The sequence below is a fragment of the Heterodontus francisci genome, chromosome 26 (assembly GCF_036365525.1).
Source record: "Heterodontus francisci isolate sHetFra1 chromosome 26, sHetFra1.hap1, whole genome shotgun sequence".
In the NCBI taxonomy this organism is placed as follows: Eukaryota; Metazoa; Chordata; class Chondrichthyes; order Heterodontiformes; family Heterodontidae; genus Heterodontus; species Heterodontus francisci.
The window spans coordinates 20,661,460-20,687,880 of record NC_090396.1 but is presented as its reverse complement, the minus strand read 5'-3'; the positions used below and the strand labels follow the sequence as shown (position 1 = coordinate 20,687,880).

Genomic DNA, 26,421 nt, shown 5'->3' with positions numbered 1-26,421 from the left:
AGTGATTAGTGAGGGAGTGTTAAATTGCGATAACTTAATCTTTTACTGATCCACCAATGTTGAGGGCAGTCTCTCCCGACTACTGTGGGCTCATGTGAGGAGCTGCAGGTTGTGAAGAGAATTCTGTGCACAGTTGAATTTTCAGTGTGGTGGATTTGAACTTAACTGTGCACCTGTCTGACTCTTGTGGTTGTCCCCTTGCTTTAAGTCAAGATCTAACAAGCAACAGAGACTTCACACTGCTGTGGTGAGCAGCGCTGTTGTCACAGGCACTCTTTCTCTGTGGAGGGTGAAGGCCTGAGCTGCTCACCATGTGTAGTGACATTGTAAATGTATTCACAAAGATTTCCTCTCGTGGGTTTTTCCTGTAAAATGGCTTTTGTAATATTTTCACTACAGCAAAAATCTTTGTGAGCATAATTACAATGCCACTACAGCAACTTGCATTTATATAGCACCTTTAATGTAATAGAAACATTGCAAGGCGCTTCACTGGAATATTATGAGGTGATGCATTTGAGGAGGTCAAACAAGGCAAAGAAATACACGATTAATGGGAAACTACTGAGAGGTGTAGATGAAGTAAGGGACCTTGGAGTGAATGTCCACAGATCCCTGAAGGTAGCAGGACAGGTTGATAAGGTGGTTAAGAAGGCATATGGAATCCTTTCCCTTAATAGCCGAGGTATAGAATGCAAGAGCAGGGAGGTTAATGCTGAAACTGTATAACTCATTGATTAGGCCATGACTTGAGTACTGTATGCAGTTCTGGTCACCTCATTACAGAAAGGATGTAATTGCACTAGAGAGGGTACAGAGGAGATTTACGAGGATGTTGCCAGGACTGGAAAATGCAGCTATGAGGAAAGATTGGATAGGCTGGGGTTGTTCTCCTTGGAACAGAGAAGGCTGAGGGGAAATCTGATTGAAATGTATAAAATTTTGAGGGGCCTGGATAGAGTGAAGGTGAAGGACCTTAGCAGAGAGGTCAGTGACGAGGGGGCATAGATTTAAAGTGATGGGTAGAAAAATTAGAGGGGAGATGAGGAAAAACCTTTTCTCTCAGAGTGTGGTGATGGTCTGGAACTCACTGCCTGAAAGGGTAGTTGAGGCAGAGACCCTCAACTCATTCATATGGAGTCTGTAAGCTGCAGGGCTACAAACCAAATGTTGGAAGGTGGGATTAGAATAGGTGGATCGTTCTTCGGCCGGCACAGACATGATGGACCAAGTGGCCTCTTTCGATGCCTTAAATTTTCTATGATTCTATGATTATCAAACAAAATTAGACACCAAACCACATGAGATAATTCGGGCTGGTGACCAAACGCTTAGTTAAAGAGGTACGCTTTAAGGTGTGCCTTAGAGGAAGAGAGAGAAGTGGAGAGAGGTTTAAGGAGGGATTTCCAGGGCTTTATGGCCTAGGCAGTTGACCTAACAGCACTGTGGGTGTACCTACCCACATGGACTACAGTGGTTCAAGAAGGCAGCTCACCACCACCTTTCAAGGGCAATTAGGGATGGGCAATAAATGCTGGCAGAGCCAGTGACGCCCACATCCCAGGAACGAATAAACAAAAGGTGTGGCCACCACTGGCGGGGCAAAGAAAATACAGGCAACAGAGTTTTGTTTATGGCGGGGGGTGAGGGGGAGGGGGAGGTGTGGTAGGTGAGAGGTTAGCCAGGAGAAGATTGGAATAATTCAGGTTTGGTGGAACAAAGGCATGGATGATTGATTCAGCAGCAAAAGAGCTGACGAGATCAGTTCGTCCCTGGCAGGATCTTTTCAGCCGAGTGAGAAGATCCACTGGATTGGGGATTGTTGCCATTGTGACTCTGTCCTCAGCTGATCGAGAACATGTTGCGGATACAAGCGTGTTAACTCCATCCTTCCTAGCCTGTACAGCAGAGTGGTGGACAGGAAAGAAGCAAGATGGAAGAGTTAGACCAGAGATGAGGTAATGGCAGATTGCTAGATGCTGACAACAGAAGTGTAGAGTGCGACTGTGCATGCTCATGCTTGTGACTCACCCATCCAGAGTTCTCAAACTCAGGCATGCTGTCACCCCACACAGAGAAGGTCCAGCCATGTCCATTCTTGCATTACTGGAGCTTGTAATACAGTTGCAACAGTCAGGACTTGCACTTATTTAGCGCCTTTCACAGCCTGTGGCCATCCCAAAGTGCTTTACAGCCAATGAGGTGTGGTCACTGTTGTGATGTCAAAAATGTGGCAGCCAATTTTTAGGCAGCAGCACGCACAAATAGCAGCGAGTTAATGGCCAGATACTCTGTTTTGTTATTGATGTTAGTTAAGGGATAAATATTGGCCAGGACACCAGGAGAACTCAAATCCAAACAGAAAGTGCTGGAAATACTCAGCAGGTCTGGCAGCATCTGTGGAGAGAGAAACTGAGTTAACGTTTCAGGTCGATGACCTTTCATCCAGGAGAACTCCTGTAATTCTTTGAATAGTATCATGGGATCTTTCGCATCCACCTGAAAAGGCAGACAGGGGCTTTGGTCGAACGTCTCATCCGAAGGCTAAACACAGACGTGGAAGAGGATGAGAGCGGAGCAGGGGGACGGGATCATGGCTGGAGTTGCAACACTTGCTCTGCTACTGGGGAATCTTCAGTGAATACCTCAAGGACTAATACCTTACATCAGGAAACATAGCAAAAGGTGGGCAAAAAGTGGCTTGCATTTTCGAGATCAGACTTTTGGTATCTGGTTGATAATTTAGAAAGTTCTCCGGCAAGTCGTTCATAAAAAAACTAGAGCGTCAGGCCTAAACTTGGACAGATGGTGACCCCAGGCAGTAGGTGTTGGTGATTTAGCTGCTCTTTGTTCCCAGTCAGTTCACTGTACTGTGTAATATTGTCCTATGGTTAATGAAAACAAAGGTAATGATTAACTGGATGGAATTGGTGCACACTACACTGATCTTACACTCAACACAAAAAACCCAACTAAATCACCGGTGTCTAGACCAGTGGGCAGCCACTCGGCTCCTCCATCACACAAAAGGAATTCTTTCAAAATTGGCAATTGTAACACATCCCCAGATTCTTCCCCCACCCCCTGGCCTTCACCCTTTTGTCTTGCTTCTCTGGAAAGGGGTTAGACATACTCCCCAGGCAGGACAATTGTCTGGCTCTCCTTATTAGAGAGTCTGTCAGCCCTCCTTGCTCCTTAGTTGGAGGTTTGGTTGCCAAGCCTCCAGGAGTCTCCAGAAATTAACGTTTCATCTCCTGGACACTGCTGCAAGCAAAAACTGAGGCGAAGAAAATCATACGGGCGTTTAAAAAATTGTTCTTGTTTTCACTTTCTTTGAACACTTTTGCTTATTAGTTATAAAAATAGTGGAGATGGGGAAGAAATGGCTGCTTGACCAAGCAGCGTGATTGGATACCAGAAGTCACGTGACGGAACCTCCAGAAAAATGTGCAACCAAAGTTGGCAACTTAGGCTGGCGGTTCGGCCTATTTCTCCTTGGATGATCATTCTGTCATCCTGCTGCGGGAGAGTAGAGTGAGTGAGGCACATGGAAACAAGCTCTTAAAGAAAAAAGGTCTGCATTTATATAGTCTCTTTCACGACCTCAGGACATCCCAAAATGCTTTACAGTTGAAGTACTTTTGAACTCTAGTCACTGTTGTAACGTAGGAAACATGGCAGTCAACTTGTGCACAGTAAGATCCCACAAAGAGCAATGTGATAATGGTCGGATAATTTGTTTTTGTGACGTTGTTTGAGGAATAAATATTGGCCAGGACACCAGGGAGAACTCCGCTGCTCTTCTTCCAATAGTACTGTGGACTTTTACGTCCACCCAAGAGGCCAGATGGGGGTCTCAGTTTAACTTCTCATTCGAAAGACTTTTTTGTACAAGGTGACCACAAGCTTTTGAACAATAACTTTTACAACAATGACAAATTTAACAAGAATGACAGTGTTGCTGAAAGTAGTTTTAAAAGTACACTAGTTTGAATAAAGAAACATGCCGCTACTTCTCTGATGGCTCAATGAGCAAAGGCAATGGGTAGATCAGATGTAGAGACCAGAAAGGTCCAGGTTTGACCTTTGAATCATGACATGAAATCAATGTTTCCAGAGGGAAGACGGAAATATGGGCAGCAACAGGAGGGAAAAATAGTTCTCCGTTCTATGGTTATGAGTTTCCCTTTATCCGAAGCTCGCATGATAAAGAACCTTTAGGTGTGGGACTAAGCATGGCTGTTCTTTCAAAGTGCTAGCACAGATGGCCGAATGGCAGCCTCCTGTGCTGTAGGTTTCTATGATTCTAAGCAGAAATGAAAGAATAAAGAAGGCGACAACGACAACTTGCATTTGTCTAGTATATATAGTATTTGCATCAGAGACAGGTCATTCGGCCCAGCTGGTCTCTGCTGGTATTAATGCTCCACATGAGCCTCCTAGGAACCGAGGAACATGAGCAGGAGTAGGCCATTCAGCCCATTGAGCCTGCCCCGCCATTCAATACGATCATGGCTGATCATCCACTTCAATGCCCTTTTCCCCACACTATCCTCATATCCCCTTGTGTCATTTGTATTTAGAAATCTGTCCATCTCTGTTTTAAACATACTCAGTGACTGAGCCTCCACAGCCCTCTGGGGTAGAAAATTCCAAAGATTCACAACCCTCTGAGTAAAGAAATTTCTCCTCATCTCTGACCTAAGTGGCTTCCCCCTTATTTTGAAATTGTGTCCCCTGGTTCTAGACTCCCCAATCAAGGGAAACATCTTACCTGCAACTACCCTGTCTATCCCTTGAAGTATTTTGTAGGTTTCAATGAAATCACCTCTCATTCTTCCAAACTCTAGAGAATACAGGCCCAGTTTCCCCAGTCTCTCTTCATAGGACAGTCCCGCCATCCCGGGATCAAGTCTGGTGAACCTTGGTTGCACTCCTCCGATGGCAATAATAACCTTCCTAAGGTAAGGGGACCAAAATTGCACACAGTATTCCAAGTGCGGTCTAACCAAGGTTCTATACAATTGAAGCAAGACTTCACTACTCCTGTACTCAAATCCTCTTGCGATAAAGGCTAACATACCATTAGCCTTTTCAATTTCTTGCTGCACCTGCATGTTAGCTTTCAGTGACTTATTGACAAGAACACCCAGGTCCCTTTGTACATCTACACTTTCTAATCTCTTACCATTTAAGACATACTCTGCACATCTTTTCCTCCGACCAAAGCGGATAACATCACATTTTTCCACATTATGTTGCATTTTCCATCCTCCCATCCTACTTAAGCAGCAGAAACTTTGAAAGAAATGTTGATTGGCAGTGTTTTGGATTTGAGTGAGCGTTGTGGTTACTGAATAGATCATGTTTCGATCACATTGAGAGAATTAAATCCCACTTGATGAAAATCCTTGACAGTTGAATGGTTTTTAAAAAAATGAAAAATACAGGGAGATGTTCCACAGTGTTGTTCCACATACTTTAAGAAATCTCAGGCCGCAGCTCTCCAGTGGCCACCTCAGTTAACAGGGGTGAAATTCATCTCTTGGCTGTACTAAGTTGGCCAGTAACAGTCAGGGTGGCATTGAAATTTCAGCACAAAGAAACAGGCCATTCAGCCCAACTGGTCTGTGCTGGTGTTTGAGCTCCACATGAGCTTTCTCCCACTCTACTCCATCTAATACTATCAGCATATCCTTCTTTTCCTTTCTCCCTCATGCACTGATCTAGTTTCCCCTTTACTGTGTTATTCACCACAACTACTCCAGTGTGCTAGCAATTCTCACCATTTTCCGGCTAAAGAAGTTTCTCTTGAATTGTTATTTGCTTTATTAGTGACTATCTTATGTTTATGAACCGTAGTTTCAGTGGAAACATCTTTACATCTCTCCTATCTAATCCCTTCATAATTTTAAACACCCTTATCAGGTCAGCTTTCTCTTTTCCAGAGAAAAGAGCCTCAGCCTTTCCTGATGGGTATAACCACTCAGTTCTGACATCATAGTGTAAAACTGTTTTGCACCTTCTCCAAAGCCTGTACGTCCTTTTCATAATATGTACGACCAGAACTTTGCACAGTACTCCAAGTGTGGTCCAACCAGGGTTCACTATCAGTTTAATGTTACTTCCCTGCTTTTCAATTCTATCCAGCAGTGGAGCTCGAGATTCTGTCCCTCCAAACAGTGGATGGCATCTGGTGGTTGGATTTTGAGCTTACTAACACTGGGTAAAGTATTAGAGGGTCACTGGGCTGCTTAGTTACTCCAGGGAAACTGAAGGGCACCAGTTATGAGCAAGTGTTTTTTCTGACAGTAACAATAAACAATTTCAGTCTGGTGCCAAAACCAGCGTTGGGCTAGATGCCAGTCACTGTTTATACTGCTGACTGTATTCTTCATGGTTCAGTTTGAAATCTCTAAATACCAAGTAGAAATGTTTGTGCAATTTTCTGACATGGCTTGGAGGTCTCACCTAATGCTGGTATGTCAGTGCTTCTCAGTGTTACTTTGTCTGACTCTTTTTTTTCTCTCTCTCTAACTGGGTTACTGTGTCTCACTCTCATTCTAACAGAGTTAGTGTACTCCGATCTCATTCACGTTTCTCTTTCTCCAATTACAGAGCTCCTGGGCTCCACAAAGAGGCTGAACGTTAATTACCAGGATTCAGACGGGTGAGTACTGACAACATCCTGTTTACATTAGCTCTGCCACCCCTCAGTGCCATAAATCAATCTGTGCTGCGGGTTAAAAGAATACTCTAGGCAACAGTTTCTACCACTTTAAACTGCCCGTAGAAGTTAGAGTCATAGAGTCATGCAGCACTGAAACAGGCCCTTCGGCCCACCAAGTCTGTGCCGACCAACAACCACCTATTTATACTAATCCTACATTTAATCCCATATTCCCTACCACATCCCCACCTTCCCTCAATTCTCCTACCACCTACCTACACTAGGGGCAATTTACAATGGCCAATTTACCTATCAACCTGCAAGTCTTCGGCTGTGGGAGGAAACCGGAGCACCCGGAGAAAACCCACGCAGACACAGGGGGATCTTTCAAACTCCGCACAGGCAGTACCCAGAACTGAACCCAGGTCGCTGGAGCTGTGAGGCTGCAGTGCTAACCACTGCACCACTGTGCCACCAGTTCTCTGAAGAGGGCAATCACCTTTACCCGGGAAAGCTCGACCGAGCGTTTTCCCAGTGTTTGTTTACGTGCAACAAGGTGATGGTATCTGCGCTGTCGATTCCATCTCCTTGAAAATAAAACGAGCTGTTAGAATTTGAACATGACTTGTGCTATACAATCCCTGAGAGTTAAGATAGGCTCAGACTTAGAAATAACTGTGACTCCCAGGCTTCAGCATGAAAAAGAAAAATGATCAAAAATAGGAACGTTATGAACACAGAAGTAGGTCATTCAACCCCTTGAGCCTGCTCTGCTACTCAGTTGGATCATGGGTCATCTGCATCTTAACTCCATTTAGCTGCCTTTGCTCCATATCTATAATACCCTTACCCACCAAAACTCTATTGATCTCAGTCTTGAAAACTCCACTTGAGTCCCAGCATCCACAGCCTTTTGGGGAAATAGTTTTGTTTGTTGTCATATTTACTGGAGGAACCTAATGATATCAAAGAAATGAGAGGGAACACTGACACCCACTGAAATGAAGTCGGACTGCTGAACATGGCTCTCCAGCAGTGCAGCTCTTCATTCTGTCCCTCCAGACAGTGGATGGCATCTGGTGATTGTATTTTGAGCTTGCTAACACTGGGTAAAGTATTAGAGTGTCACTGGGCTGCTTAGTTACTCCAGGGAAAGTGAAGGTGATCAGTTAAGAGCAAGTGTTTTTTTTCTGACAGTAATAATGAACTGGCGCAGTGGTTAGCACTGCAGCCTCACAGCTGCAGGGACCCGGGTTCGATTCTGGGTACTGCCTGTGCGGAGTTTGCAAGTTCTCCCTGTGTCTGCGTGGGTTTTCTCCGGGTGCTCCGGTTTCCTCCCACAAGCCAAAAGACTTGCAGGTTGGTAGGTAAATTGGCCATTATAAATTGTCACTAGTATAGGTAGGTGGTAGGGAAATATAGAGACAGGTGGGGATGTTTGGTAGGAATATGGGATTAGTGTAGGATTAGTATAAATGGGTGGTTGATGGTCGGCACAGACTCGGTGGGCTGAAGGGCCTGTTTCAGTGCTGTATCTCTAATCTAATCTAATCTAAACTGTTTCAGTCTGATGCCAACACCAGTATTGCGCTGGATGCCAGTCACTGTTTATACTGCTGACAGTATTCTCCATGGTTCAATTTGAAATCTCTAAGTACCAAATAGAAATATTTGTGTAATTTTCTGACATGGCTTAGAGGTGTCACCTAATGCTGGTATGTCAGTGCTTCTCAGTGTTACTGTGTCTACCTCTCTCTGACGGAGTTACTGATGCTCGGTCTGTCTGACGGAGTTACTGTGTCTCTGTCTCTCTCACGGAGTTACTGTGTCTCTGTCTCTCTCACGGAGTTACTGTGTCTCTGTCTCTCTCACGGAGTTACTGTCTCTGTCTCTCTCACGGAGTTACTGTGTCTCTGTCTCTCTGACGGTGTTACTGTGTCTCCCTCTCTCTGACGGAGTTACTGTGTCTCCCTCTCTCTGACGGAGTTACTGTGTCTCCCTCTCTCTGACGGAGTTACTGTGTCTCTGTCTCTCTGACTGTGTTATTGTGTCTCTGTCTCTCTCATGGGGTTACTGTGTCTCTGTCTCTCTGACTGTGTTACTGTGTCTCTGTCTCTCATGGAGCTACTGTGTCTCCCTCTCTCTGACTGTGTTACTGTGTCTCTGTCTCTCTCACAGAGTTACTGTGTCTTCCTCTCTCTGCCTGTGTTACTGTGTCTCTGTCTCTCTCACGGAGTTACTGTGTCTCCCTCTCTCTGACGGAATTACTGTGTCTCTGTCTCCCTGATGGAGTTACTGTGTCTCTGTCTCTCTGACGGAGTTACTGTGTCTCCCTCTCTCTGACGGAGTTACTGTGTCTCCCTCTCTCTGACGGAGTTACTGTGTCTCCCTCTCTCTGACGGAGTTACTGTGTCTCTGTCTCTCTGATGGAGTTACTGTGTCTCCCTCTCTCTGACTGTGTTACTGTGTCTCTGTCTCTCTCACGGAGTTACTGTGTCTCTGTCTCTCTGACTGTGTTACTGTGTCTCTGTCTCTCTCACGGAGTTACTGTGTCTCTGTCTCTCTGACGGAGTTACTGCTTCTCCCCCTCTCTGACGGAGTTACTGTGTCTCTGTCTCCCTGATGGAGTTACTGTGTCTCTGTCTCTCTCACGGAGTTACTGTGTCTCTGTCTCTCTCACGGAGTTACTGTGTCTCTCTCTCACGGAGATACTGTGTCTCCCTCTCTCTGACGGAGTTACTGTGTCTCCCTCTCTCACGGAGTTACTGTGTCTCCCTCTCTCTCACGGAGTTACTGTGTCTCCCTCTCTCTCACGGAGTTACTGTGTCTCCCTCTCTCTCACGGAGTTACTGTGTCTCCCTCTCTCTGCCTGTGTTACTGTGTCTCTGTCTCTCTGACGGAGTTACTGTGTCTCCCTCTCTCTGACGGAGTTACTGTGTCTCCCTCTCTCTGACGGAGTTACTGTGTCTCCCTCTCTCACGGAGTTACTGTGTCTCCCTCTCTCACGGGGTTACTGTGTCTCTGTCTTTCTGACGGAGTTACTGTGTCTCTGTCTCTCTGACGGAATTACTGTGTCTCCCTCTCTCTCACGGAGTTACTGTGTCTCCCTCTCTCACGGAGTTACTGTGTCTCCCTCTCTCACGGAGTTACTGTGTCTCCCTCTCTCACGGAGTTACTGTGTCTCTGTCTCTTTGACGGAGTTACTGTGTCTCTGTCTCTTTGACGGAGTTACTGTGTCTCTGTCTCTCTGATGGAGTTACTGTGTTTCCCTCTCTCTGACGGAGTTACTGTGTCTCCCTCTCTCTGACGGAGTTACTGTGTCTCCCTCTCTCTGACGGAGTTACTGTGTCTCTGTCTCTTTGACGGAGTTACTGTGTCTCCCTCTCTCTGACGGAGTTACTGTGTCTCCCTCTCTCTGACCGAGTTACTGCTTCTCCCTCTCTGCTGGAGTTACTGTGTCTCCCTCTCTCTGACGGAGTTACTGTGTCTCCCTCTCTCTGACGGAGTTACTGTGTCTCCCTCTCTCTGACCGAGTTACTGCTTCTCCCTCTCTGCTGGAGTTACTGTGTCTCCCTCTCTCTGACGGAGTTACTGTGTCTCCCTCTCTCTGACGGAGTTACTGTGTCTCCCTCTCTCTGACCGAGTTACTGCTTCTCCCTCTCTGCTGGAGTTACTGTGTCTCCCTCTCTCTGACGGAGTTACTGTGTCTCCCTCTCTCTGACGGATTTACTGTGTCTCTGTCTCTTTGACGGAGTTACTGTGTCTCTGTCTCTTTGACGGAGTTACTGTGTCTCTGTCTCTCTGATGGAGTTACTGTGTTTCCCTCTCTCTGACGGAGTTACTGTGTCTCCCTCTCTCTGACGGAGTTACTGTGTCTCCCTCTCTCTGACCGAGTTACTGCTTCTCCCTCTCTGCTGGAGTTACTGTGTCTCTGTCTCTCTGACGGAGTTACTGTGTCTCCCTCTCTCTGACGGAGTTACTGTGTCTCCCTCTCTCTGACGGAGTTACTGTGTCTCCCTCTCTCTGACGGAGTTACTGTGTCTCCCTCGCTCTGACGGAGTTACTGTGTCTCCCTCTCTCTCCGACCAAGTTACTGTGTCTCCCTCTCTCTCCGACCAAGTTACTGTGTCTCCCTCTCTGTAACGGAGTTACTGGGCTGAATTTTATGATCCCACTGCCAGGAGCGGTGGTGGGTGCTCAGAAAGGTGGCAGTCCCATTTGTGACATGAGTAGCCGTGCCATTTCGATTATGCAGCGGGTGGCCATTTTGCATAATGGCGGCAGCCATCTCCCCCAATCAGATGGCGGCAGCAATGAGATACTGTTCACGTGTCACCTGATGTTCCACCTGTTTACACACTAGCCACTTGCAGAGATTCCCCCCGTTTACACACAAACCCATTGCAGAGATTCCCCCCGTTTACACACAAACCCCTTGCAGAGATTCCCCCCGTTTACACACAAGCCCCTTGCAGAGATCCCCCCGTTTACACACACGCCCCTTGCAGAGATCTCCCCGTTTACACACTAGCCCCTTGCAGATTCCCCCCATTTACACACAAGCCCCTTGCAGAGATTCCCCCCGTTTACACACAGACCCCTTGCAGAGATTCCCCCCGTTTACACACAGACCCCTTGCAGAGATTCCCCCCATTTACACACAAGCCCCTTGCAGAGATTCCCCCCGTTTACTCACAGACCCCTTGCAGAGATTCCCCCCATTTACACACAAGCCCCTTGCAGAGTTCCCCCCCATTCACACACTAGTCCCTTGCAGAGTTCCCTCCGTTTATACACAAGCCCCTTGCAGAGTTCTCCCTGGTTACACACAAGCCCCTTGCAGAGATCCCCCCCCATTCACACACTAGTCCCTTGCAGAGTTCCCTCTGTTTATACACAAGCCCCTTGCAGTGTTCTCCTTGGTTACACACAAGCCCCTTGCAGACTTCCCTCCATTCACACACAGGCTCCTTGCAGAGTTCTCCCCCATTCACACACTAGTCCCTTGCAGAGTTCCATCTGTTTGCACACAAACCCCTTGCAGAGTTCTTCCCATTCACAAACCATCCCCTTGTAGAGTTCACCTCCATTCACACACAAGCCCCTTGCAGAGTTCACCTCCATTCACACACTCGCCCCTTGCAGAGTTCGCCCCCATTCAGACACAAGCCCCTTGGACACTCAGCATAGTAGCAATGGCCACTGCACCCACACTTCCCCTATCCTACTCTGGTTAGGTTACTTTCCCTTTCACAGCACCGAGGATTCTTGCCCTGGTGGCACCAGCTTTTCAAAGTCGCGAAACTGAAGGCACGTGAGTGCCGCACGTCAACCACAAAATTGAGGAACCTTCGTTGGTTCACAGTGAATTAGATTCATATTTATTTATAGCAGCATTTACAACATTGAAATGACGATGCCATCAGTACCACCATGGTACTTCCCCGCCTCTGACAGAATCGGCACACAGTGGTACGGCACCGGGTTTCGTGGCAGACAGCTCTGCGGAGATTCGCCACACCCCCCAATGCTACCGAACCAACCTCCGACAAGAGAACAAAATCCAGCCCACTATGTTTCCCCCTCTCTGCTGGAGTTACTGTGTCTCATTTAAAAACAGAACTTCTAGAAATAAACAGTAGTCTGTCAGCTATCTGGAAAGAGACAGTGTTTGCATATCGGGTGTAAGACAGGTTCTGATGAACGGTTGACACATGGAATATTAACCTGTTTTTTCTCTGTTGGCTGACCCTCTTGTGTACTTCCAGCATTTTCAGATTTTTTTTCCCCGGTTTACTTCAGGAGTTGAATGAAGTGACTCAATTGATGGATCATTTTTCCCGCAGCATCAAGGCAAGAGTCCTGGGTGCTGTGAAATGGAAGGTAACCTAACCAAAGTAGGATAGGAGAAGTGGGCTTTACAGTGCTCATTGCCACTATGCTGAGTGTGCAAGGGGTTTGTGTGTGAATGGGGGGAACATCAGGTGATACGGTGAATGGCATCTCCATTGCCGCCCCCGCCACGTGATTTTGGTGGGGGGGGGGGGGGGGGTGGCGGAATGGCTGCTGCCGCGTAACTGCAGCAGCGCGACCACTCATGTCACAAGTGGGACTGCCACCTTTTTGCGGGCAGTGCTGGCCAAAATTCCCTCTAAATTTTATTCGGAGGGTGCGGGCGTTTGTTTAAGAGCGCGGCCCCTTTTGAAATTTTTTGCGTATCTGCGCATGCATGGTAATTTAAAGGGGCTGACTTGTGCGGGGCCTGTGCCGGATCCTTTGGGTTGCTGTCGTTACTGCTAAAGCACTGCGTGGGATACAGTTCCCCATGTGCTGGCTGCTGTGCACTCCTCAGCTAAACAGGCCATCCTTCATCCTGAGCCCAAACATTGAGTTTCGGCAGAATATTAAACCACGAGGGTTGGGGGGGGGAATTGCAACAGATCCACTCCTCATTCGATTCCCATACACCTTTGCCTTCCGGCAAGATAAAGATCAGGAGCTGGGCCCTGGCGATTTATTTTTTTCTCCTCTCTTTCTCCGTGGTGCTTTCCTGTGTTGTGGGCCTTGGCCTTACAATGGGCCTCTCAATAATATAACGAATCTTCATTTCTGATGCGCACGTGAGCAGTTCTTTCCCTATTGTTGCCAATGCTGCAGATTGCACCAGGACATTTGGGAGAACAGCTGGGGTAGCACAGGTTTGGAATAAAACGAGGGCCCAAAAATATAAGAGAGTCGCTGATAAATCCAATAAAGCATTCAGGAAAAGCTTCTTTACTTAGACAGTGGTGAGAATATGGAATGATAGTTGAGGTGAACAGCATAGATACATTTAAGTGGAGGCTAGATCCTGGAGAAAGGAACAGAAGGGTGTGCTGGTCGGGTGAGATGAAGTAAACTGCTTCTGTGGAGCATAAACTCCAGCACAGACCAGTTGAGCCTAATAGCCTGTTTCTGCGCTGCAAATTCTATTTAATTCTATGTCATTCAGCAGTCTGCAGTTAATTGTTTTGTGCCTCTACTGGGCATTGTGCTGTCCCTGACGATGTTAACCCACCCCCTGTCACAGACGGGAAGGTCCGGCTGTAGACGAGGGATTGCGGTGTGTTTGTTCTCAAAACTTCCGCCAGTGTCGTGTTTCTGAGTTTCTGCCTGGTGGACGTTTACAAAAGAGGGTCTCTCAGAGGAAGTGGGCCTGCGGTGGTGGGGTGGCAGTGTTTACTTTAGGTTGCCATGCATGCATGGCCATGCAAAAAAATTTAAAGGGCCCGCTCACTTAAACGAATTGGCTGAGCATTCCAAATAAAACAAATTAGAAGGTATATTGCTGGGAGGTAAATGCTAGTCCCTACCCAGTGAAGGCTGTGCAAAGGAGCTGCCGGCGGTCTGCTAGCTCCTCCAGACTGCTAGGTTGGAAATTGGAATGGCCCAGCAAGCTGGAGAGGCTGGGCTGGAGGCCCTCTTTTTCACAGCAGCTTCAGTGTCCTTTGGTTGCATGTCCAGTTTCCAAGTTTCACTGTGGATTCGTTACTGAACAGCGGGGAAATTTCATCGGCGACTGTTCAGTTAATTATGGGACAGCTGCTGAACAAATCGTTCAATATCCTGACATCTGTCTGCATGACTCACGGTGGAGCGGGCTGGAGGTGACAGGTCGAGAGAGACGAGATGGAGCAACATTGCTGATTAATCTCTCTGTTATGGGGCCTGAGAGATGAGTCAGCGCTGGGAGATTGGGTCTACGGTAAAAGGAACCTTTGTGGCTGTCTATCTGATTGTACTCCCAGAGAATAGAGGAGGGACTAAGAGCGCTTTATGTCCTGGCTTGGATTGTTGGAGTGCACTGATAGGGAAGAGAGGGCCCATGGGTGGCTGGATGCGACTTTAAGAACATAACATAAGAAATAGGAGCAGGCGTGGAAAATACAGTCCCTTGAGCCTGCTCCGCCATTCAGTACCATAATAGCTGATCTTCTGCCTCAACTCCACTTTCCCACCAGCTCCCCTTGTCCATTGATTCTGTAAGTGATCAAAAATCTGCCTATCTCAGCCTTGAATATATTTAACAATGGATTATCCCCAACTCTCTGGGGTAGAGAATTCCAAAGATTCACCACCCTTTGAGTGAAGAAATTTCTCCTCATCTCAGTCCTAAATGATCGGCTCCTTATCCTGAGACTGTGCCCCTATGTTCTAGATTCCCCAGCCTGGGGAAACAACCTCTCAGTGTCTACCCTGTCAAGCCCCATCAGAATCTTGAATGTTTCAATGAGATCACCTCTCATTCTTCTAAACTCCAGAAACTATAGGCCCAATTTACTTAGCCTCACATCATTGGGCAACTCTTTCATTCCAGGAACCAATCCAATGAACCTTTGTTGTGCTGCCTCCAAGGCAAGTGTATCCTTCCTTAGGTATGGAGACCAAAATTGTGCACAGTACTCACCAAAGCCCTGTACAGTTGTAGCAAGACTTCCTTATTCTTGTACTTCAGTCCCCTTGCAATAAAGGTCAACATGCTATTTGCCTTCCTAATTGCTTGCTAACTTTCTGTGTTCCTTGTACAAGTGCACCCAAGTCTCTCTCAACATCAGCATTTAAAAGTTTTGTGCCTTTCAAAAAATATTCTGCTTTTCTATTCTTACTACCAATGTGAATAACCTCACACTTCCCCCATTATTCGCCATCTGCCACCTTGTTGCCCACTCACTTAACCTATCTCTTTGCAGCCTCTTAGTGTCCTCCTCACAGCTTACATTCCCACCTAGCTTTGCATTGTCAGCAAACGTGGATACATTACTCTCAGACTCGTCATCCGAGTCATTAATGTAGATTGTAAATATCTGCGGTCTCGCACTGATCCTTGCAGCATTCCACTAGTTACAGCCTGCCAATTTGGAAATGGCCCATTTATCCCAACTCTCTGCTTCCTGTCTGTTAACCAATCCTCTATTCATGTTGATGTATTACCCTAACTCCATGAGCCCTTATCTTGTGTATTGATCTTTTATAGTGCACCTCATCAAATGCCTTTTGGAAATCCATGTATGTTACATCTAGCCACTTCCCTTTATCTACCTTACTGGTTACATCTTCAAAAAACGCTAGGAAATTTGTCAAACATGATTTCCCTTTCATAAAATCATGTTGACATCGTCTTATCTTACTATGATTTTCTAAGTGCATTAAAATTTCCTTAATAGATTCCAGCATTTTCCTGATGACTGATATCAGGCTAACTGGCCTATAGGTCACTGGAATAGCAATGTTACATTTGCTAGCTTGCAATCCGCTGGGACCATTCTAGAATCTACCCACTCTACTCGGCTCCTCTTCTCGGCACTCTCGTCCTGGACCAACGCGACATTTCCTCAGTTCAGTGATTGAAATGGAATTCCACCACATCACTTTATGTTGCCATGGGTCTGAGATCCATCCAGTAATGGAGTGCAGAAATACTGTTCCATTGAGTACATCGAGCTCCAGGTCAATTTCCCACCCTCCCCCGAAGGTGGTGTCCACACTTTGCTCAAGTGACTGCTCTTTTGTATTAGCTTAGACCGCGAATGTTAGTCCTTCATTTGTGGTGCTCAACAAACTTGCATTGCCACGTGATGCTGAATCTCCTGTTTGGCTGTGGATTAAGACCAAGCTGGGATTCAGTGCTGTTTCCTCAGCTTTTCCGACTCCCCAACTGATAAAGGAATAGGGGACAAGAAAAAAAGAAAGACTTGCATTTATATAGCACCTTTCACAACCTCAGGACATCCCACAGCACTTTACAGTCAATGTTGTAATGTAGGTAAAGTGGCACCCAATTTGCACACAGCAAGCTCCCACAAACGGCAGTATGGTAATGACCAGATAATCGATTTCAGTGATGTTGGTTGAGGGGTAAATATTGTCCAGGACACTGGGTAGAACTCCCTGCACTTCTTTGGAATAGCGCAGTGGGATCTTTTGTGAGCTTTTCCTACATAACAAAGGTGACTATACAGCAACAAGTAATTAATTGGCAGTAAAGGTCTTTGGGATGTCCTGAAGTTGTTGAAGGCACAGTACATGTATATAAGTTCATTCTTTCTTTCTTTTGGTTTGCCCTGGACTGGATGGACAGCTTGTCACAGCGTGAGACGGTTCCTTACAGATGTGATCGGGAAGACGAGTCAGTGCTGACTGTCTGTGACTGCTGCATAGGATCTTTGCCCAAAGAGGATGAGTCAGATTTGAAAATATTTAATCAAACACACAGTCCGCGGTTCAACTGACAGTGTGTAAGCCGAGTCTTGAGTCTGTTCCTGCACGCTGTGTTGAGATGAATGTGTAACAAACCTGCAGGAAGCCTGATGTCATGACTTAGGAATCCCGACAATCTGGTACTTAAAGGGGTGGTTGAACTCCTGGCACGTCTGTTGGCAGCGATGCCATGTAGCTATGTTCTGACAGGAAAAGGCCATCAGTGCAATGGGAAAGTAATGTCCCCCTGATTTGGGAGTTGGGGTTTTAAACTGTTCTCTTTCTTCTGCCTGAGCCCACACTTGGCTATGATAGTCAGCTCTTGTGACCAATGAAAGAAAAGTCATGGATGCCCACGGTTCACAAATGACTGCAGTGCCCAGCAACTGATGACTCCCATCCCCAGTATACACTTCTGGCTCGACCAGTCAGGTCCCAGCAAACTCCTTCTACCTTACAGCCATGGCTCAGTGGTAGCACTCTTGCCTCTGAGTTACGATTGTGGGTTCAAGTCCCACGCTCAAGACTTAAGTGTCTAATCCAGGTGGCACTCCAGTGCAGTGCTGCACTGTTGGAAGTGTTGTCTGTTGCTTGAGATGTTACACTGAAGCCTCATCTGCCTTCTTCAGTGAACATAAAAGATCCCATGGCACTTTTCTACTCAGTAACCTGGCCAATACTCATTTATCCCTTCATCAACATCAGTAAAACAGATTGGTCATTAGTATTGTTGTTGTTTGTGGGAGCTTGCTGTGCACAGGTTGTCTGCCATGTTTTCCCTGATTACAAGTGACTACAATTCAAAAAAAATACTTAATTGGCTGTGAAGCACTTTTGGACATCATGAAGTCATGAAAGGCACTAGAGAAATGCAAGTCTTTAATCTTCACCGTGACCAATCAGTTCTCCATAGCCTATCTTCACCATGACCAATCAGTTCTCCATTGCCTATCTTCACCGTGACCAATCAGTTCTCCATTGCCTATCTTCACCGTGACCAATCAGTTCTCCATTGCCTATCTTCACCGTGACCAATCGGCTGTCCATAGCCGATCTTCACCGTGACCAATCGGCTGTCCATAGCCCATCTTCACCGTGACCAATCGGCTGTCCATAGCCTATCTTCACCGTGACCAATCGGCTGTCCATAGCCCATCTTCACCGTGACCAATCAGTTCTCCATAGCCCATCTTCACCGTGACCAATCAGTTTTCCATTGCCCATCTTCACCGTGACCAATCAGTTCTCCATAGCCTATCTTCACCATGACCAATCAGTTCTCCATAGCCTATCTTCACCGTGACCAATCGGCTGTCCATAGCCCATCTTCACCGTGACCAATCAGTTTTCCATTGCCCATCTTCACCGTGACCAATCAGTTCTCCATAGCCTATCTTCACCGTGACCAATCGGCTGTCCATAGCCTATCTTCACTGTGACCAATCAGTTCTCCATAGCCTATCTTCACCGTGACCAATCAGTTCTCCATAGCCTATCTTCACCGTGACCAATCAGCTCTCCATAGCCAATCTTCACCGTGACCAATCAGCTCTCCATAGCCAATCTTCACCGTGACCAATCAGCTCTCCATAGCCAATCTTCACCGTGACCAATCAGTTCTCCATAGCCTACGGTGACCAGTGCTACAGATTGAACTTTACAAAATGGGCAAATTTATTTTTTTAATTGAAGATTAAAAAATGGATGTTTGGACTTATTGGATATTGCCAGTTTACTGACCCCTCGAGGAAGATGCCTCACAGTGAGAGGGACCAGAGAAGATTAAGGAGAATGAATGGAGTTGTTCAAAATTTGGAGGGACTTTAATCACTGGAGAAAAACTATTTTCGTTGGTTAGTGAGTCAGTAACTGGAGGGCAGATATTTAAGATCATCATCAAAAGAAAGATGGGAGAGGTTTGAGGGGGCCTTTTTTTTTTACAGAGAGACAGGAACGGCCTGACCAGAAGTTTGGACAAGAACGGCCTGACCAGAAGTTTGGACAGGAACGGTTTGACTGGAAGCAGCGGGGCAAGCAGAATCTGTATCAGCTTTTAAGAGGAAAAAATTTGAAAAATAAATATTTCATGGGTATTGTGGGTGGTAGGGGATGGGACAGGTATGATGGGCCAAATGGCCTCCTTCTGTGCTGCAGGATTCCATGATTCTAGGACCAGTTGAGCAATGGGTTGTTTACAGATGTATAGTCGGGGATTTTTTTTAGCCTGTTATTTTTTAATGTCTGCAAGACTTTAGATAGCAGCTAAAGCAAATGATGCAGGATGTAGTCAGGTTGTGGCTTGCAGGGTGGAATTTGAAGTAGTTAACATTGAGGCAGCGCAAGCTGTGTGAGCAACATAATGGAGCTCCTTTATTCCAGTCTATCTCCCAACATGCGGCTGAATGGAGCCTAAGGGCTGTTTCTTTTTACAGTGTGGTGAAGTTTTCCTTCAGACAACTGTTAGTGTGGTGCTGGGGAAGTGTGATATTTCAAGTGAGTGAGAGAGAGAGAGCTGTACAAACACCACTTGACTGATACAGCTCTCACCGGATGTGTGCAAATTCTCTTGTGAGCTCACAAGGCACTGGAAGAAAGTTCACTTCAGTGAATGTGCTGATCAAGCCTCGGACCGGAGAGAGCAGGAAAACAGCCAACATTCCCGCTGCTAATCACTATCGGAAAGTGCAGTGTTGGTCTTGTGCGGTTGAGAAGGATAGAATAGAAATCATTGATGATGTCTTTCCTTTCATTATCCAGTGATGTCCTCGCACTTCATGTTATATTTTAGAGCAATTTGCACATGTGCCTTAAGCTTAAATAAAACTCTAAAGCTAGTAGAACCAATTCTAGGTAAGAGTTTGAATGTTAGTGCTGCTGCCTAGAGCCTAAGCACCAGAATTCCTGCCCTGAACCTCTCCGCCTCTCTCTCTCTCTCCTCCTCCTTTAAGACACTGTTTACCTCTCATTTTTCTTAATATTTCCTTATGTGCATCAGTATCAATGTTTGTATTGTTGCACTCTTGTGAAACGCTTCGGGACCTTTTACTATATTTGAGATGCTCTCGAAATACAAGTTGTTAAATGTTTGACTGACAGCTGCAGTGATAAGCAATGAATGGGTGTTTTAAGTATGTTCTCATGAGGTGGGTGAGACTGGCAAGGGGCATTTATTGCTCATCTCTGGTGGCCTGGAGGGCATTAAGAATTAAGTAAAGAGTGTAGGACTAGAGTCATATGTAGGGCTAGACCAGGTAGGCTGGCAAACCACTTCCCTGAAGGACAAGAGTGAACCAGTTGCTTTTTTACAAGGATTAGTAAATAGGGGACAGAGATTTAAGAAAATTGGCAAAAAAAAGAAAGATGAGAATTTTCTTTATCTAGCGAGTTGTTAAGATCTAGAATGCGCTGCCTTAAAGGACAGTGAAAGTAGATTCAATGGTAATTTTCAAAAGGGAAGTAGATAAATACTTGAAAAGGAAAGAATTGCAGGGCTATGGGGAAAGAGTGGGACTAATTAGATAGCTCTTTCAAAGAGCTGGCACAGGCATGATGGACCAAATGGCCTCCTCCTGTGCTGTATGATTCTATGAAACAACAGAGGGGCAGGACTGGCAGCTCAATATTCCAGGGTATAGAATCTTCAGGTGTGACAGGGGAGGGGATAAAAGAGGAGGTGGTATTGCACTGTTGATCAAGGAGTCAATTATTGCAGTAAGGAGGGATGATATCTTAGAAGGTTCCTCAAATGAGGCCATATGGGTAGAACTTAAAAACAAAAAGGGGGCAATCTGTGAAGCGATTTCTTAAGGTCATTTTCTTGGTGCAGACCGCAAGCGGCAACTTATCGTGGTGGGATTTGCACTCCCGACCTCTGGGTTGTCCAGTACTGTCAACCACTGGGCTACCATACTCTGTGGATTATGATGTATCTAGGTAAATCACTGATAGAAGGAAGCAGGCATCCTAACAAGCCCTGATGTGGCTCCGTGGTGGCGTGCATTCTGCTCCATTCACATTGTGTGGCACCAAGGTTTACTGAGCCCAAAGCACTTGTTTTCCAGCAAAGGTTGATTTCAAACAGCATCTCAGTGTCCTTTTAGTGAACTATCAACAACAAAGCAATGTCCAGCATTTATGAAATCTTCAGTCTTCCAATGAATCCATCACCACAATTTAAATATGAGTCCTCAAAAAAAAAACTTGACAAAAGATATAGAAGCATCTTCATAACAAGAGGAGCAAGTGGAAATAGGTTCTCAATTACCTTGGCGGCACCACCTTGTGAGCATGATCCCAGTACCAGTGAAGCTGGACCAAGAGGTAACCAGAGGGCTGTACCACACTGGAGCTCTGGACAGGCATTGGGGGTACAGAGGAGGTTCCATGTTCCACACTCTGTCAAGCTGTTAATGTTAGAAACGTGGTTGTGGCTCAGTGGGTAACATTCTCGCCTCTGAATCCGAACGTTGTGGGTTCCAGAGACTTGAGCACAAAATTCAGGCTAATGCTCCAGTGCAGAACTGAGGGAGTGCTGCACCAGTGAAGGTGTCGTCTTTCAGATGAGACGTTGTGGTGAGGCCCTGTCTGCCCTCTCAGGTGGATGGAAGATTTCTCATGGCACTGTTTTGAAGCAGAGCAGGGGCAATCTCTCCCATGTCTTGGCCAATATTTATCCTTCAACCGACATCACAAATACATGTTTAGTCATTATCACATTGTTGTTTGTGGCAGCTTGCTGCGCACAAATTAGCTGCCACGTTTCCTACATTACTACAGTGATTAGACTTCAGTGACTATAAAACACTTTGGAACATCCTGAGGTCATGAAAGATCTGCTAGAAATGCAAGTTCTTTTATTTTGTTATTTCTGTCTGTCTTACTTTCTCACTATTACCTTCTATCTTATGTCATTTTATTTTTTCAATCACTCTCTCTCACTTTCACTCTTCTGTTCACTTCTTTTGAGCCTTCCTTTCTCCTTTCCTTTATCCCTTCTTTCCTTCCCCTTTCCCTCTCTCTCCTTTCTCTCTCTTTCCCAACAGCACTGAAGGCTGTTATGGTGGTGAGGTAATGGGAAATGGTCTGGCTCGCTCTCTCTCTTTTCTCTGCACCTTTCTTTGACTGAAGGAGTGTGAATTAAAGGACTCCTATGTCAGTTTATAGTTCCCAGCCCTCTGGCTGACAGATGAACCTTTGAGGACAGAGTAGGCTGTGAGAAGCCCCTGTCAGAACAATGGGCAGCATTTATCCATCTCATTGCAGCTCCAGACTCAGTAACCAAGCTCAAGTCCAGGGATGAAAGTATCAAAGGCGTGGAGCGGGGGTGAGGGTGGGGGGGGAGGGGCCAAGGCCTGTGAGTGACAGCCACAATTAATGAATTGTTAAAGAAAAGAAACAGAATTAACGGTGAGAATTGGCCACAACCTCTGAAATCCTGGTATTCTTTCACAGCACTAACCATGAATGGTTATCACTCTTTCACTGCTAATCAGAAAGGATGAAATATTTTATTCATCAGGTGACAAAGAAGGTTTCAATCTGTAAAAATGTAAAAATGAATCGAATGCATCATTTTCCGACAGGTAAAGCCAGAGAAAGGAATTCTATTCAAACGCTCACCGTCCTGGCATTATGGAGGGGAAGGAGCAGTTAGAGGAAGGACTACTTTGTGCTCAATTGTAGGACCTTCGCAGTCAGACTAGTGCAGTTTGTCTAACTCAACAAAGACCAGGGATCAAACATGAGACCTTGCTGGTCTATATGGGTCAGTATGGCACTGCATAGTTCCTTTACCTTCTGAGGCAATGGGAAAGCATAATAGTTTTCTATTTAAATAAGACCAGGTCAGGAATGTTGTAAGTAAGCACCTTGGGATCTTTTAGTACAGTAAAGGTGCTATATAAATATAAGTTGTTGTTGAACTCTTGGAGATTGTGAGATGCTGCTTAACTTCACTGTTTCATTATTCATTCACCTATTGAGGAAAAAAAAGATTTGCATTTATCGAGCACTTTTAACAACCTCAGGACATTCCTAAGTGCTTTACAGCCTATTAAGTACCTTTGAAGTGTAGTCACTGTTTGTAATGTAGCATATAAGTGGCACACAGCAAGATTCCACAAACAGCAATGTGATCATGGCCAGTTAATCTGTTTCAATGATGTTGGTTGAGAGATAAATATTGGCCAGGAGACTGGGGAGAACTCCTCTGATCTTCGAGTTGTGCTGCAGGATTTTTTACATCCACCTGAGAGGGTATACGGGACCTTGGTTTAACATCTCATCTGAAAGACAGCACCTTTGGCACTGCAGCTCTCCCTCAGTACTGTACTGAAATGTCAGCTCCGATTAATTGCTTTAGTCTCTGACGTGGCACTTGAACCCACAACCTTCTGACTCAGAGGCGGGAGTGCTGCCACTGAGCCATGGCTGACGCCCCAAAGTTGGAATATAGAGGGTGGTGTTTTGAGGCTCCAGCAGTGGAGCCTCACTAGATGCAAGTATAGGTTAAAGATAGGTTTATGACATGATAACCCTGTTTTCTCCAATGTATGCTCACCACTGGTTGCAGGGCCTCTGGAATTTACCACATTGGCTATGCTGGGAAACTTGCAGGTCACTTACAGTGTTCATTCCTAACCAGTCAGTGACTCCAGTCAACAAGAACAAATAAAGCAAGAATTCAGGGACGGGGTCATTTATGCACTTGCAGTGGACACCCGTGCTTGTAGCAGAGCAACAGAGATCCCCCCCCCGCCCCCCGCCTTTATGAGACATTGGAAGTCAGCGCAACAAGATGTCATCTCAGGGTTGGTAAGGGTCAAAGAAAAAAAAGCAACAGCATTTTGTTTTGGTACAAAGTGCCATTGATTCCTCCTGCAATGTTTGGGCCTTCTTAAGGCCCAGAACGGGGCCTGCAGCAGGTCTCAGGTGCTGCTGGGCACATCAGGTAGCAAGCTGGACCTTAATCTTGGGGTGGCCTGGCAGCACCCACCTCACCCAAAAGTCAGATATCAGGGGGCGGGGCAGTCCACAATTTATTGGGGAACCTGTGAGGGGTATAAACCTGATGGCTCCAAGCCCACCCTCTGGCAGGGCTTGTTCCACAATCAACTACTTCTCATCCTCTCACAGACCAAAATTTCCAGCCTTATATTTTTCAGTCTACAGATAAATGTTGCTTATTTGATCTGGCATCAGTGTGAACTCGCCGTATCAAAACAAGCAAGTTCTTTCTATTGAATGCCAGAGAAAATATGCCCCAAAGGCTTGGCAAGAGGCTGCTCTTGGTGCTTGCCACAGCTACATGGCAAGGAAAGAAAATCACTGCACTTATTAAATGAGTAGAAGCATTTTACAGCATGGAAATAAGTACAGACATGACTTGGGGGACAGAAGAGCTGGTCAGATGATCGCCTGTTACAACCTGCAGTTACAACTGCATTAAGATAAAGCAAGAACACTTAAAGCGGTTGGTTTACAATCAGGCAGGATCCACAGAGATAGGCTAGATACTACTGCGGTAATTTGGGTTTGGGTGAAACAAGCATATTGCAGACTTTTGGCCGGCCGCCAAGGCATCTCAAAGGACACCTTCCATGAGGCCTTTTGACTTGTGGCTTTTGCGGTTTGCTGAGTGTGAATGATGGGTTTCTTTTCTGATAAACTTCTGTTTGTGCCGTACTTCTCATAGGGGAGATTTTACATTGATATGGGAGTGCTGGGTAGGATTGTTAATTGGACAAGAAAAAATGGCGGGCCACATTTGATTGTCTCATGACAGAAAACGGACCCACAAAGTCAGGCTTATATAAGTACCTTGAACTTCGAGACACATCACAGGAGTGCAATCAGAAGGAAATTAGCACTGAGTCAAAGAAGAGTTTAGGACAGGAGCGGTGAAGGAAGTGAGGATGGGCAAGGGTCCAGAATTGGACGAGCGCAGAGATCTTGGAGAGTTGTAAGATTGGGAGCAGTGACAGCGATTGGTGAGGCCATGAAAGGATTTGAACACAAGGTTGAGAATTTTCAAATCAAGGTGTTTGGTGACCGGGCACCAATGTAGGTCAGCGAGTGATGGGTGAGTGGGACATGGAGCGAGATAGGATACGCATTCCTCTGGAATTTGTAGCTTTCTGCTTTTGCAGAAAAAAAGTCAAATGTTTTGAATTCCAAAATTGTTTCATTTTAGTGTTTCTTGTTCTTGAGTAGTTGGTTAAATTGTTGTGGTAAAGAGGAGTCTCACCCTCAGGGTCTGTCCCAAGCCACACGAAAAACATTAGTGGCATGAAAAGGCAGTTTGGCCCATAAAAGTTGTTGTTTCTGGTACATTAACTTGCCCATCAGGGTATCCCGTTGAGTAATCTCAATATTTTGTTTGCACAGCCCACCTGCTCGATTAGTTCAAACATTTCTCACTCTTTAAAGAGTAGAGACGATTCTCTTAATATCTGTTTACATTTACTTTACGCTAATTTCCATTGATGTCCTTTGAAGTAATATTTTTGATTTCTTTCATTTACACCATTTTACATGCTCTATAATTCATTGGAATATCTTTTTTAACCACTGTGCACCTTTTCACTGCATTACCTTTTTTCTTCACAGTTCAACTGTTTATATTTTGGGTTAAATTAGAGGGAGTGTCTATTGCTGGATCCCTTTGAAAGAGGGGTGTGTATGTAGTTGGTCCTCATTTAATGCCATTAAACCACCCACTCTGCCCCACCCCATGACAGTGGGAGGTTTAAACATTTAATAACGGGGAATATGTCACCAACTTGTTTCGTACGCATGCGTTTGTTACTGTTTTTATGATGGTGGAGCACCTCATTAACATATTTAAATCAGACTCCCACTGTAAAATCGGGTCGTAAGCCAGGTGGGAAATGGAAGCAAAACATTATAATGTGGTCCTGTTGTTAAATTCAGCAGCACCTCCACATCCCTGGCTTTGCCAGGTTTTCCCCACATTCCTCCCTGTCCCCTGTAAAAATCAGGGCCATAATTTTGGCTTGGATTAATGGCAGAGGGTAGCCAGTCACCCTCAGACAGGGTCAGCGAGCTGTGCTTTCAATTGTTTATTGTAATCTGTCTCCCCCACATTGCCAGGACACCTGTTCCATTGCACCCTCTCTTCGCCAGGTCGAAGATTTAAAGTTAAAATGTCTCCATTTATTTCTTCCGTCTTTTGTTTGCTTTATTCTTGCACCACACTGCCCCTTTCTATCTGTTTATCTCTCACCTTATACCTCATCACTTTCTCCGCATTTCACTGGGTCCCCTCTTTGTTTATTTGTCTCATTTTTGTTTCTCTAGTATTGTTTTGATTGGGCTCTCAGCTCTCTCTCCCCTGCATCCCTCGAGCCTCCATCTCTCGCAATCTACCAGGGGGCTTGGGTGGCAGCTAAGGCCCTCACATGACGCAGGCCCAGCAATGTTCCCACTGTGGCTTCAGTCTTATTTTGCATTGGCCTAAAAATAGGAGCCTTTATGTCAGAAATAACTGAGAACCG

General features: G+C 45.8%; 1 protein-coding gene across 4 annotated transcripts in view; it reads left to right on the top strand.

Annotated features, from left to right (window-relative positions):
* The window catches only part of LOC137384217 (caskin-2-like), a 276,988-nt gene that overhangs the window by 146,981 nt on the left and 103,586 nt on the right, over positions 1-26,421 (top strand). For all 4 annotated transcript variants that reach the window (XM_068057900.1, XM_068057898.1, XM_068057896.1 and 1 more), the window contains exon 2: positions 6,619-6,670. In XM_068057900.1, coding sequence (XP_067914001.1) covers positions 6,619-6,670 — 52 coding nt within the window. The remainder of the gene's footprint in view (positions 1-6,618; positions 6,671-26,421) is intronic.